The sequence below is a fragment of the Asparagus officinalis genome, chromosome 4 (genome assembly GCF_001876935.1).
Source record: "Asparagus officinalis chromosome 4, Aspof.V1, whole genome shotgun sequence".
NCBI lineage: Eukaryota > Viridiplantae > Streptophyta > Magnoliopsida > Asparagales > Asparagaceae > Asparagus > Asparagus officinalis.
Window position 1 is genome coordinate 885,303 of NC_033797.1, and position 15,132 is coordinate 900,434.

The 15,132-nt window shown below is 46.2% G+C and overlaps 1 protein-coding gene across 1 annotated transcript in view; it reads right to left on the minus strand.

Annotated features, from left to right (window-relative positions):
• The window catches only part of LOC109836181 (mitochondrial import inner membrane translocase subunit PAM16 like 2-like), a 60,326-nt gene continuing 54,155 nt past the window's right edge, over positions 8,962-15,132 (minus strand). Inside the window, exons 4-5 of the mRNA XM_020404059.1 lie at positions 9,532-9,607; positions 8,962-9,113 (exon numbers count right to left, since the gene is read on the minus strand). Of these exons, the coding sequence (XP_020259648.1) occupies positions 8,991-9,113; positions 9,532-9,607 (199 nt within the window). The 3' untranslated portion in view covers positions 8,962-8,990. The remainder of the gene's footprint in view (positions 9,114-9,531; positions 9,608-15,132) is intronic.

Genomic DNA, 15,132 nt, shown 5'->3' on the forward strand with positions numbered 1-15,132 from the left:
CTACTTCCTTCTTATCGTTGATGATTTCAGCCGATGGATGTGGGTATACATGTTGAAGGCCAAGAGTCAAGCTTGTGAAACCTTCAAGAAGTTCAAAACAGAGGTTGAGAACGCATGTGACCACAAGGTGAAGACATTGAGGACGGATCGTGGTGGTGAATTCGTGTCAAAGGAGTTCACAAAGTTGTGTGAAGACTACGGCATCAAGCGTCATCTCACTGCACCGTACACCCCGCAACAAAACGGTGTAGTGGAGAGGCGTAACCGCACGGTGATGGACATGGCAAGAAGCCTACTTAAGAGCATGCATATGCCTGGAACTATGTGGGGTGAAGCGGTGAGGCACGCGGTGTACATCCTCAACCGACTACCAACCAAGGCGTTGTACGATCACACACCCTACGAAGCTTGGTTTGGTAAGAAACCCCACCTAGAACACTTGAGAGTTTTTGGATGTATGGCGCATGTAAAGATTGCAGGTCCTTCGCACAAGAAACTCGACGACCGGAGCACGCCAATGGTGTATATTGGGGTAGAGGAAGGAAGCAAAGCGCATCGCCTCTACGACCCTCAACATAGCAAAATACGTGTCAGCAGGGATGTCGTGTTCGAGGAAGGAAAAGAATGGCAATGGAGCGCAGATGGAGACGTAGAACCACTCAGCTGGGTAGAGTTCGCAGCGGAAGGGGACTCAACAGCGGGCGGCACAGCAGCCGGCGCAGCAGCCGGTGCATCTCCTGCAGTCCAAACTGGACAGCAGGCAGTTCGGTTTTCTGGACAGCAGAACGAACAGCTCCTGCAGGAGCTGCTGCTGCTGGCACTGCTGCAGGCCAAACACCCGCAAATGTTGGCACTGTTGCAGGCCGAACCAGGGGTAGTTTGCTCGCTGGTCCAGAAACTGCTGCGGAGGCAGCGAACCCCACTGTTTTGGACGCGTTCGGACCCCCTGAAGCTGCAGTTATGACTCCTGTACGCTATCGATCTCTTGCGGACATCTATGCGGAGACGGAGGTGATCGATCTTCCTGCAGAGGAATTGTTCCTGATTTCTGAAGAAATTGCGAACTATCTCGAGGCCGCATCAGATCAAGAATGGCGGATAGCTATGGAGAAGGAAATGGAGGCCATCGAGAAGAACAAGACTTGGGTACTCACGGAGTTACCGCGGGGTTCCAAACCCATTGGTCTCAAATGGGTGTACAAGCTGAAGAAGGACAATGAAGGCAACATTCTCAAGCACAAAGCAAGACTTGTAGCAAAAGGGTACGTCCAGCAGCAAGGCGTGGACTTCGATGAGGTGTTTGCACCTGTGGCGAGGCTTGATACCATCAGAATAATCCTCGCTATATCAGCACAGAACGGGTGGGAGGTGCACCATTTGGATGTGAAGTCGACATTCCTAAATGGTGATCTCCAGGAAGAAGTGTATGTGGTTCAACCTGAAGGGTTCGTTGTGAAGAATCAAGAGCACAAGGTCTACAAGCTTTCAAAGGCACTCTACGGTCTACGCCAAGCACCTCGAGCATGGAACACACGCCTCAACAAGTGCATGAAGGGCATCGGATTTGCAAGATGCACTCAGGAGCAGGCGGTATACATAAGGAGTAACAGAGGGGATACACTCATTGTTGGCGTGTACGTGGACGACTTGATCGTTACGGGCTTGAGGGCGGATGAGATAAAGTTTTTCAAGCAACAAATGATGAAGGAGTTCGAGATGAGTGACCTTGGATTGCTTTCCTATTATCTTGGCATCGAGGTGGATCAGCGAGATGATTGTATTGCACTAAGGCAGGCAGCCTATGCGAAGAAAGTTTTGGGTCAATTCGGCATGATGGATTGCAACCCGACACAATATCCTATGGAAACAAAGCTAAAGCTTGGAAAGGATTCTGAAGGAACACTGGTGGACATGACAGAGTATAGATGCATCATCGGATGTTTGAGGTATCTAACTCACACCCGACCCGATATCACATATGCCGTGGGGATTGTGAGTAGGTACATGGAGCACCCTACAGTTTTGCATCGACAGGTTGTCAAGCATATTTTGAGGTACGTGAAGGGTACTATGTCCTACGGATTGGTGTACAAACGAGGTCGAGGCAATGAAGAGTTGGTGGGATTCACTGACAGTGATCTTGCGGGAGATGTTGATGACAGGCGCAGCACAGGCGGCATGGCATTTTATCTAGGTGACAGTTTGGTCACTTGGACATCACAGAAGCAGAAGACGGTGGCATTATCATCCTGCGAGGCAGAATTTATGGCGGCAACTGCAGCAGCGTGCCAAGGCTTGTGGTTGAGGAGCTTGATTAGCGAATTGATTGGGTGTGAGCCCAAGCCGGTTACACTTTATGTCGACAACAAGTCCGCGATTGCCTTGATGAAAAATCCAGTTTTCCATGGAAGAAGCAAGCATATCGACACACGTTTTCACTTCATTCGTGAGTGTGTTGAGCGAGGACAGATTAAAGTGGAGTTCGTGAGCACGAGCGAGCAGCGAGCGGATATTCTCACGAAGGCACTAGCAAGGGTGAAGTTCATCGAGATGCGAGAACTGCTAGGAGTAAGGGACTTGGAATCTCGTCCAGATTAAGGGGGAGAATGTGAGTTGTTAATCAGTCCGGATTGGTAGTTTGAATCCTAGTTAGTAGATAGAATTCTAGTTAGAATAGAATACTAGTTAGTAGATATTCCTAGTTATCTGGATATTAGGTTGTAAGTCGTAATCCTATTATATGTTACAACCTATGTGATGAGTTTAAATCTAGAACTTTGAATAAGAAATCACAAAAGAAAAAAAGTTCTGCTCCAATATTTTGTTGCTTGCTCCTTTTCTCCTGTTCGGGTTCAACATCAGAAACGAGATTTAAAAAAACTTCCCTGCCATAAGTTCCCTGTTGTTTTTGGTGGTTCGGTTTTCGCTTCAAAAAAAAAATCAGACAGCGAAAGCTTTGTTTTCGGTTTGTATAAAAAAGACTTACAGGTTGATGTTTACTGGACCGATCTATTTCAAAGCACAGTCGCCTCTCCAGCCCGTCGACCGCTGCCGCCTCCGTGTCCCCAATGTCCCGCCCGCAGCTCGTCAGCCCTAGAGCTCGCCGGTGCACCAGCCAGGCGCCATCGGCCTCGCCTCCCGCGCTCAGCCAGCACGCCGAGATCACCGAGCCGACCCAAACAGGCCAGTCTCTCCGCGCCTCTCTTGACGCCCCAGGCCACTTGACCCCGACGCACGCGCCGCCCTCGCCCGGCCTTAGCGCCGGCCTTTGCATCCCTGACGCAGCCTCGCGCGCCCTCATCGTCTCCTCACGCCTCCCACCGAGCGTGCGAGTCCTAGCCCGACAACTCTCTCAGCCCATCTCCTCCCTGCCACCCCCGCTCCTCCTCCCCACGCCGTCGAGCGCCGCCGTCCACCACGCCTGCACCATCTCCTCTCCCTTCAACCTCCAACCCGCAGTCTCCGCCTGAAGCCGTCGTCGTCGCCGGCGAACTCCAGCGCCGCCCCCACTCCACCACTGCAGCGAGCCACGCCCCAACCTCGTAGCCCTCTTAGATCCGAACCCACCTCACCGCTGTCGCTCCCCTTCGACAACTAGTGATGCCACCTCGTCGTTGCCGACGCCGACCCGAGCTCGCCGCCTGGCCTTCACCGTCAGTCGTCGATCCGTTCGACGAAACCCCGAGGCAAGATCCCGCTCTCCTTATTTCGTAGTTGAATATTTACATTATTATGAATCATTTACGTAGTTTAATTGTGACGTATTTATCTGCGTGTATGTGATAAATAGCATTTTCAGAATAATTATAATGAATTAAAAGAATTTAGTTTGGCAAAAGAATCATTTTTAGATAATTATAATAATTTAAAAGAATTTATTTTGGAAATGAATTAGTTTAGATTAATTGTTAAGTGAAATAATTTAAAATGAATTTATTTAGAAAAAGATTATTTTCTGATTATGTAGCTGATGTTTATGATTTATAATTCTTATTTTGATTATCTGAAATATTATGATATTATTACACATGATTAGTTGCATTGATTGATTGCTCCATGTTGTGATTGAGAATCATTAGGAGTTTATGACTATAGTGACCTGTATGACACAGTTAGGATCTAGAACACCGTGTGTAGTTGACCTGGAATTACGAGAATTGGGATGAGAAGTCTTGGTCCATGTGAGCGGTTGTGATTGTTGATGTATATTCCGGGCTCGCGCTGGTGAAGTTTGTGTAGTCACTGGGGTGGGTCCGAGGAGTTGTGATATTGTGATTGTAGTTATTTTCCAGGCTCGCGCCAGTGTCTTGTTTCGGCCAGGGGTGGGTCTGAGGTGTGCGGTGTTATCGAGATTATTATTTGTTTTCCAGGCTCGCGCCAGCGTCTTGTTTCGGCCTGGGGTGGGTCTGAGGAGTAGTGGTATTGTGATTATTGATTATTTCCAGGAACGCACCAGTGAATCGTTTCGCACTGGGGCGGGTCTGAGGTACTAGTGAGATGTGGTTAACCAGATTATCTATAATTTGAGACATATGGTATATACATGAGGGTTTCCTTGTTTGGATTATTTCGCTCGACGTACTACGTCTCTTGTTGTAGATTTTTAAGTATTAATTCCATCTAGTGTATGCCCTTATGATTTGGATGATTAGACTGATCGCTAGCTGCATGATTCGTTACCTGATCGATTCTGGATGCTTATTGTTATCATAATTTAGTAGTGTTTTCATGTTGATTTGTGGATTTCAATTGTACATTCTTTTGTTGTTTCTGTTATCGTATCGACTTTCGCATTGGATTTCCGTTCGTTCTATTTTCTTTGTGGGGTCGGGTCTTGCCGTGCGCTATGCACCTGACGTACACCTGTTTTCGTTCGTTCTATTTTCTTTGTGGGGTCGGGTCTTGCCGTGCGCTATGCACCTGACGTACACCTGTTTTCTTTGATGTACGTCAGACTTAGGAGAAGAACAGGTTCAGCTAGGAGATCTCCAGGAGCCAGAAGATTCCCAGCAGGAGTGCCTTGTAGACGAAGCAGAAGAAGAAGCCGAAGTCTAGTCGTCTTTTTATTATCTGTTGGTCCTTAGTTTACCTTGTAGCATTTCCTTTTTCCGCTTGATCATTGTATTTTATATTCTTTAGTATTCATTTGTTCAATTTTGTATAAGGGCATGTTTGACCCGTATTTTGATGTCTCGGATGATATTTCTTTTATGATATGGATTATTTCAGTTCTGGGTTGTTCATTATATTCTTGCTATCTGTGATCGGGGACCTGTACCTTGGTGTTGGTCATGAACACTTCCCGAGCTTCGCCTATGCTAGACGTTGTATCGTCAGAGGCGATTGCGGAATAAGAATCCGAGAGTTCGTCATCGGAATGGATTCCTTCGTAGATCCCCGGGTAATCGTTATGTCCAACGACTTCTAGCTGAAGCTGAGATATTCGTTGGGTTATTCCCGAACCGACTCTTCTTCCTGGAGAGAAATTAGGGTTGGAACCACTTGAAACAATCGGAGATTTTCCCTTATTGACCATGTTGATGGTAACTTCTGGGAATTCATCATCTCGATCAACCGATCCTCTTTGGTGGAAACACATTGATTTGGGCTTCGTCGTTCCATCGGAGATCCTCTCGAATATCGAGACCCTCTGTGGAGCGGTCTTGGGACAGCTACATGCTGATAATTCTGCCCTAATAATTTTGATACACGGACAGTGAGAGTCCGCTTCCCGGGTACTTCTCTTTTGAGATTTATTCGTACCCCCAGCCCGATAGTACAACTCATCGACGTTGCGGTCAGAGCAACTTATCGGCTGTTTACATAAATTCTCAGGTATAACGCGTTCGTCTGTCTGACGCGTTTTCCTCTGAGTAAACATTGCCTTGTTGGCATCTACAGGAGTCACACGTTTGGAATCACACCCTTGTGAGGGCGAAACCTTAACGGGCTCCTGGTTTTCTGCACGCACCGCCAAGCGGGCCGTTGTTCGAATCAATTTGTTAGGAGGTTGCGTACGACCCCCAGTCCGGATGTTTGCTCGGGGTTCCTTCAATGGTCCCAAGCGCTCTTTAATAGGTGCTTTGCCTTGATCCTCGTGCAAAAGACCCAGGCGTTCCGCTATCACTTTCCTGCCTCTGGATATGTCCATATTGTTGCGGAGCTTCACCGGAGGTACGAGATTAAAAGGAACGAGATCTGAACTCGACGAAAGCTGGAAACCAGCTTTGGATCTCGACTCAACCGAGAGACACAACTGATGTCTTTTATTGGGTAGGGACGCTGACTTAGCCTTCGGCACCCAAACTTGTTTGGATCTCGGCGATCTCTTAACTGACTCTTTCTTTTGCATTTCCTGTGCTTTTCGCACAAGGGTCCGGGCATGCGCAAGCAAGGCGCGGCGCTTCTGGATTCGCTCCTCGAGAGTTGAGCGGGTTCTTTTAACACGAACCCATTCGTTAATTGGAGATCGAGAGGAGGATTCCGATGCTGGTCGTAGCAACAGATTAGCCACTTGGCGCTTTCTGAACTCCAGATCTGCTTGGTAATGGAGTCCATCCACCTGATCCAAAGCCTTGGCGAATTGGTGTGCGAGGCGTTGTCGTTTCCTTTGATGTGCTCTCTTTGATAGAGTTGGCGCGCCTTCAGCAGTCGGCTTCTTGATCGCGAAGGAGTTCAGATCTGTAGATCTGGTCTCATCGGATGCCGGCGGATCGTTGTAAAGTGCAACTGTAGCATCGACTACGGGGAGATTGATTTCTCGGATCTTCACGGCAACGAAGCTGTTGGCTCCCACTGTGGTCGCCAGTTTGTTTGCGGAGAAAGTTACTTGTTTCATTGCGAGATTCATTACAAACTTCAGACGTTTACAACGAATACAAAAATCAGTCTTTTTATAAGACTTTTACACAATGAAAACAAAAAAAAGTTTACAACTTTATCAAACAAACGCAGAGATCGTTTATCGGCATTCTGCTTGCGTGGGATCTTTGCATGTGCCGGGGTTTATCCATGGACCACCGTCGATCAGATCTGATTGCTGAAAAATTGGGCAGAGCTTCGTCACCGTCGATCAGATCTGATTGCTGAAAAATTGGGCAGAGCTTCGTCTATCCGCGAAGGGATCGAAAAACCGTAGCTCTTATCTCGGCGAAGCGAGATAATCACTCTTCTTAAGATTACCACAACGGGATAATCTTAAGGAACGAACCCGGGGAACTGCAGATATGAAGAATCTCTCTCTCTTGCGTTGAAGAACTCGATCTGATCTCTCCTCCTCCTCTCTGAAATCCGTGCACCTTCAATCTTCAATCCGGCAGGGCTTCGCCTAATCTCCAAAATTCCAGATCTCCAAAAAGTGAGGGTCTGAGGCTTGTATTTATAGGCACAGGACAAAAACAGCTTGGAGACACCCCATGGTGTCTCAAACTGGGCCGAGACACCCTAGGGTGTCTCAACTTGGGCCGAGACACCCTATGGTGTCTCAACTTGGGCCGAGACACCCTATGGTGTCTCGGCCTTGGCCGAGACACCCAAGGGTGTCTCAGCCTTGGCTGAGACACCGTAGGTGTCTCAGTTTAGCCTGAGACGCTCGTTATGCCTATTTGATTGTTTCCGCCGTAAATTCTTCGTCCGAACTTGGATTTGAGTGATTCCAAGTGCGTTGGAAAGCTGACGAAGAGTTCTATAAGCTCCAATGATTAGATCATCTGTGGAATAAATGAGACACGAAGGGCATTTCGCCATTTGTGAACGATACGAGGTCCCCGATCAGTTCGTATCTTCATCATTCCGAAGTTCCGTTGTTTCACGTAGTTTGTCGGTTTACTTCAAGCGTTCACCGACATCAATCAAGCTTCTGTGAACCAGATGGTGACGTTCATCGTCTTCTCTTAGCTTTGAGCTGTTCGTGGAGACCTATAGGCAATTTTCGACAGTGTGTAACTTCAGTTGGCCTTCACGAGTAGAAGATGAAGGCGGAGCCACACTACGAGGATCGGCGAGATCGTCGGGATATTGTTGATTGAAGAAAGGATTTTTCCAAGGAGGAGAAGATACATGCGAAGAATGAGAGAGTTTGAGTGAACTCACTGATGGAACTTTGGTCTCCAAGTGGGAGATTGTTAGTCTAAAGTGTAGACCCAAAGTTGAAGCTGAAGCTGGAATCACGAAGAACACAGTCCAAAAAGTCCAGGAGAACTGTCAGTCAGCCTGGCGGTCGACCGCAAACGTGCACAGGAGTCAAGGACAGGCTGGAGTTGAAGGCGGTCAACCGCGACGGTCGACCGCACCAACCCTGTAATGTTTTCTGCTCTAGGGTTTTGGTTCGGTCGACCGCCATGGTCGACCGCGATACCTGCGCGGTCGACCGTCATGGTCGACCGCGACGCTGTTTGCCAGATTCCTTATGAGTTCAGGAAATCTGTTTGAGCTGGATTTGATATAAATACTCAAACGTTTTTAGGGTTTGTTAAGCATCAGAAAATCGTCAAAAGAGAGTTTTTAACAGAGAGATCTCAGAGAGATAAAACCCTAGTTTGAGAGCTTGTATTTCTTCTTCAATCAATAAAAAAATGTGTGGTGTGGCTCCCGAGGACGTAGGCACGTTGCCGAACCTCGTTAAATCTGTGTGTTCGTCTCTTTTATTATTCCTGCAATTTTTGATCTTTATTCTTGGTGAATTTTCCTACTTTTCTACTTTCAACACAAAGTCCGGAAGGGCAAGGGTTCGATTTGATTGTTTCGAATCCCCAACACTCCGCTATTCAAAACTTCAGCGCACACTCCTTTTTCACTTCATGCCCTTCGTTATGCAGCCACAAGCCATCCGAGGTCTTATTCTTTGGAATTATACATCAGGCTTAGAAATATATATACGTTTCCTCTTCCATAAATCATTACTTGCTAATTTAGAACATGGGACTTCAAAGGATATAAACGTAACATGCATTTGGTTTCCTCTCACCCAGAACACAAAAATCAGGTATATTTCAACTTGTTCCTGTACTGTCCCCTCGATAGACACTCTCTAAAGCTTCCTTAGCTCTGTGAACCTTTGATTGAAGATAGAAGCTTCCATTCTTAGCATTCCGTTCGAACAATGCATCATATTTCTGCATGTAGTAAGACTTTTCAGACATCAGATGCACGAAAATCACTAAACTCTGTATGCACATTAGAAATAAACCGACTATAAGACTTCAGAACAAGTTAACTTAAATATTCCCAGGAAAAGTGAGAACTCTCCAAAATCATTAATGGGAAGTTCTCCTAAGATTCCAATTTTTAAATTTTCTTGCACCATTTCCTACCAGCAAATTCTATAACTATAAGCTCCCAACAAATCATAGCAAAGAATGCAATTGACATCAATTCTTAAAATTTTTCCATCCAGATACAACGTAAGGAAATAGAAATGGAGAGTGTATAATTGAAGAATAAATGAATAACATAACGAAAGAAAATAGAGAACTGAAGGATAAATATCTAACATAAAAGAAAAAGGAAATATCAAAACCAAAGGTAAATTACCCGCAAAACTTCTTCCCATGATGCCTGCTCGCTCAGTCCTAAAATATGACTAGCTTCTTGTTCTGTCATAATGTTTGTGGGAAAATTTGCAGTAAAAGAAATAAAAGAAAATTGATTTGTATTCTTTTAATCTCAGTTACAATTGGATTTCCTGATTACAAAAGAGAAGAGAATGATCTGGATTCTCCCCTTTGTTTAAATCTGGGTTCTTCACGGTGGCGATGAGATGCCTCCCTCGAATGCTCGCGTCGAGTTTGCTTCTCGTTGACGATCCGATGTCTTGTTTCACTGGAACGTGGTCTTCTCCTCACGATTTGACGTTGTGGAGAACTCTGAACGAGTTTGAAACTCTATGAAAGAGTTGATTTAACCGAAAGTCGGTTATAAGCCAATGATGAAGAAGATCTTGTTGCCGATCTCTAAAGCTCCAGAAATGCTCTAAGGATCCTGTTGACGAGCCAAGAAGTTCCAACCGACCGACCCCTGAACTGAATTGATTTTCAGTTATTTATAGGGGATTAAGGGGTGTAACCACCTCCTTAATTCGCTCCTAAGTAGGGCTAATGGGATGTAACCGCACCTTAAATCACTCCTGAGTGGAGTTATGATCCCCTCAGATCATGGAAAACGGTTTTGAAACTGTTCAGCTCGTGTTTGAACGAGTCAAACGCAAAATCCGCATTCTGGTGTGAATTCTGCGTTCAAACGCAGTGTCTGGAAGCTTGAACGCAGTGTCTGAAAGCTCGGACGCAGCGGCTGGAAACTGCGTTGGCATCTTGTTGGAAGCTGCGTTTGGCGGCTTGGAAGCTGCATTTGGTAGCGGATAGAAGCAGCGTTGGTTGCGTTTGGCAGCGGATCTGAGCTGCATTTGCAGCGATTTGGAAGCTGCGTTGGCAGCATTGGGAGCTGCGTTTGACCTGCGTTCGTGGCTATGAACATGAGCTGCGTTTGCAGCTTTTAGAGCTGCGTTCGTGGCTATGAACGCGGCGCATCTTGATGCTGGTACGCGGGGAGGACTTCCACGTCTTGATTTGAAGAGACCGTCGATTTGTAGTCTCTTTCTGTCGAAGTGTTGTAAAGATCGTCATTTTGTAATCTTATATGGGAGTCGTCAGATTGTAACTCCCGATGTTGATTGTGGAGGCTGTTGATTAGAGCTTTCATCAATTGTTGTGAAGGTCGTCAGATTGTAACCTTCATCGATCTACGTGAAAGTCTTCAAATTGTACCCTTCTGGAAGTCGTCAGATTGTAACTTCCATCATCGGTGTTTGATGGGGATCAGCTATCTATTGTGATTTTTAGACAGCCTACACATAACTTTACTCGATCTTCGGATATTGTTCTGTCAAAGTCAAGAAGCCGCCACCAATTAGCAAAGAACCAATATGCATTCTGCAAGGAGCAGGGACATTGGAAGAGAGACTGCCCGAAGCTCAAGGAGAAAGAGAATGGCAAGAAAATGGCCCAAAGGCCAATGAGGTGAATATTGCGAAAGGCGATGATTCCGATGATTCGTGCTTTTCTCTACTGATTACTCCGGAGGCGAACCATGTGAATGCATTAGATTGGATGCTTGATTTCGGCGCTACTTATCATGTGACCCCTAGGCGAGATTGGTTTGCATCTTTTGAGAAAGTCGACGGGGGTGTTGTTGTCATGGGAAATGATCAATCCTGTAGCATTTGTGGGATAGGTACCTGCGGATTAGGATGCACGATGGAGTAGTCCGTGAGTTGAAGGAGGTGAGATTTGTTCCTCAACTGAAGAAAAATCTTATCTCAGCTGGAGCTTTGGAGGCGAAGGGATTCAAGATGACTTTCGAAAACGCTGCAGCGAAGGTTCCTAAGGGACCATTGGTGGTGATGAAGGGAGTCCGCAATCGGAATTTATATTATCTGAAGGGAAGCACCGAGATTGGCCAGGTTGCTTCGGTTATTTCAGAAACGGACATGAGCAGACTTTGGCACTATAGGTTGGGGCACACAGGTAAAAAGTCACTGCAGGCATTATGCAAGCAGGGGCTATTGAAGGGAGCCAAGAGTGGGAAGATTGAATTCTGTGAGCACTGTGTTCTTGGCAAGAAGACGAAGGTAAAGTTCGGGACTGCCATTCATCAGACGAGGGGTATCCTGGACTACGTGCACACAGACGTTTGGGGTCCCAGACATTGGTTCGTCACGTTCGTTGATGACTATTCTAGGCGTTGTTGGGTGTACACCATGACGAAGAAGAGTGAAGTCCTAGATATATTTGTGGAGTGGAAAAAAAGATTGGAATTGCAGACTGGGAGAAAGATCAAGACGTTGCGATCCGAAATGGTGGTGAGTATACTTCTGACCCCTTTTTGCAGCTATGTCGAGACGAGGGCATAGAGAGGCACTTCACGGTTAGTCAAACACCACAGCAGAATGGGATGTCAGAGAGATTAAATCGGTCTTTACTGGAGAAGATCCGATGCTTATTGTCGCAGAGTGGTTTGGAGAAGATCTTTTAGGTTGAGGCACTTACATATGCGAACCACCTCATTAATAGGCTGCATTCATCTATGATTGAGGGGAAGACCCAAATGGAGAAGTGGTCGGGAGAGCCAGCACACGACTATGACAAGCTTAATGTATTCGGGTGCCCTGCATTTTATCATGTGAGAACTGATAAGTTGGAACCTCGAGCTAGGAAGGTCATATTTGTAGGATTCAAGCGTGATGTCAAGGGATACAAGCTTTGGGATCCAGTTGATAAGAAGATTGTGCTGAGTAGGGACGTCACGTTTGATGAGGCTTCTATCTTGAAGCTTCCAAACTCTCATCAGGTGGAGAGCGACCCGACGGAGGAGATATCGCAGGTGGTGGAGATCGATGCAGCTCCACATTGCCCAGATGGTACAGTATCCATTAGAGTGCCGACTGAGGTGACGCCAGGCGAGCACGATGGTGACACGGAGAATACGAGTACATGTATGTTGGAAAAATTGCAATGAAAAGAATAAAGAAAATTAACTTGTATTTCTTTGATTCCGATTACAACTTGATTACAAAAGAGAAGAGAACGAATTTGATTCTCTCCTTTATTTAAAACTGGGTTCTTCTCGGTAGCGATGGAATGCCTCCTTCGATTGCTCGCGTCGAATTTGCTCTCCGTTGACGATCCGACCGTCTCTTATCTCGTGGGAACGATGAATTTCTGTGGAAAGTTTGATGTTTAACTCTGAATGAGTTTAAGAACTCTGAACGAGTTAGAACTCTGTGAATAGAGTTGTTAGAACCAAGAATTTGGTTAATGATTAAGCCGTTATTCTATTGTTAAAGAATCCTCCCAGATTTGATCTTCTGAGCTTGATTCAAAAATCCTATCTCCAAGGATTTCGCTGCTGTTGTTGAATCGCCAAACCTGAGTGGTTGAGATCTTCCAAATCCGATCTTTGCTAACTCTTCTGTTTTTCAAAGAGCCAGCCGCCAGCCCTTATCTGTTTTAGAACTGATAAATCTCCAACCTGTACGGTTTAGATCTTTAGAATCCAACCTGTGTGGTTCAGATGCCAAAAATCCAACCCTTTGCTCTGTTAGGTTCATTGAGCTTTTATAGGGGGATAGGAGGTTGTAACTGACCCCTATATCCGCTCTTACGTGGGCGAAAATCCCTCAGAACGTGGGATAAACGGTTCTGAAACCGTTCGACTCATGTTTGAACGAGTCAAACGCCCAATCTGGCGTTTAGCACCCAACTTCGCCTCTTAGAATTGAGACGCGAGGTTGGGTGTTAGCTGAACATCATTGAACGCGAGGGTCGCTCGCGTTTTGGCTTGTTGCCTGCTTGGAAACGCGGGGGTCGGCGTTGGTTGGACCCCTACGAACGCGAGGGTCGCCCGCGTTCAGCTTGCTGCTTTGAGACGCGGGGGTCGGCGTTGGTTGAACCCCTACGAATGCGAGGGTCACTCACGTTTGGCCTGTGGCTTGGAAACGCGGGGGTTGCCTGCATTTCCAGAGTTGTAACGCGGGGATGACATCCGCGTTTCAGAAGGAGCTTTTTGACTTGTAACTTCTTCTGTGAAGCGTTGCGAGGACCGTTGTTCAGTAATCCTGGCTTTAGCTGTTGTAGGGTATGAAAGTCGTCAGATTGTAACTTTCACCGTAGATTGTGAAGACTGCTGAATAGAGTTTTTATCAGTTGTCGGAAGTGTCGTTGAATTGTAACTCTTCTCGATCTATGTGAAAAGTCCTCTATTTGCCGCTTTCGATTGTCGACCCGAAAGCTATTTGATTGTAGCTTTCATTGTGAGAGCTTGACGGGAATCAACATCCATAGTGTTTTAAAGATGGATATTTGCCCACAGCTCTCTACCAAGCAACTCACCAACTTTCGATTGTCGGCGCGAAAGTTATTTGATTGTAGCTTTCGTTGTAGGAACTTGACGGGAATCAACATCCATAGTGTCTTTAGATGGATATTTGCCTACAGCTCTCTACCAAGCAACTCACCAACTTTCGATTGTCGGCGCGAAAGCTATTTGATTGTAACTTTCGTTGTACGAACTTGACGGGAATCAACATCCATAGTGTCTTTAGATGGATATTTGCCCACAACTCTCTACCAAGCAACTCACCAACTTTCGTTTGTCGGCGCGAAAGCTATTTGATTGTAGCTTTCGTTGTAGGAACTTGACGGGAATCAACATCCATAGTGTCTTTAGATGGATATTTGCCCACAGCTCTCTACCAAGCAACTCACCAACTAAGTCCAACCTTTCATTTCTAAAATCATTACACTGCTCATCAGCATCTCCAATAATTGCTAATATAATATTAGTCGTGCTGTTGTCGCAGCCATCAAGATCAATCATCTCAGAAATGAGGTCGTGTTTGTGGCGATTGTGGAGTTGCGGATGCAGTGATTAGAAAGTCGTCTGATTGTGACTTCCCTTGTCGGAGTTTGATAGGGGTCAGCTATTCATTGTGATTTTTAGACAGCCTACAGAACCCCCTCTAAAGTTTTCGAAAGTTCGCGGTTGACTGGGACGAATTTTCGGAATACTTTGGATCCTAAAATTTAGTGGATTGATTGCTCCCTCCGTCTGATCGAGCCAGATGATTTCACCGTTGTTGGTTGTAATCTATCTGTACTCCTCCAATAGACTCCCCAGTGGAGTCGTTTGTTTCTTCCCGGCTTTGGTCGCCTTGACGATTGCTGTTAGCTCTTCTTTTATTCATCTGGGGCTGTGTCGTAGCCTTGGTAGTCAAGAAGCTGCTATCATAGCGGTCCAAACACAGAGATAATTTCTGCCTTTGAGGATTGGAACGCGTGGGTGAGCCTCGAGTTGGAGAAGTTGAACGCGTAGGTGAGCATCGCGTTTGGAAGCTCAAACAACTCGAACGCGAGGGTCGAGTTTGGGCGGGCTGATGGCCTCGAATCCCGTCCGTTACGATTTGACAGCTCATAGCTGTCTATAAATAGACCGCTAGAGGTCAAATCAAGAGTCATTCGACTCTTCTTGAAATTTTAACGAAAAATTTTCGTTCTCATCTCCGACGAACACTGCTCATCTCCTCCGACGAGATTCAATGGCACCCAAGAAACCAGTCGCTTCCAAGTCCGATGCCCTTGC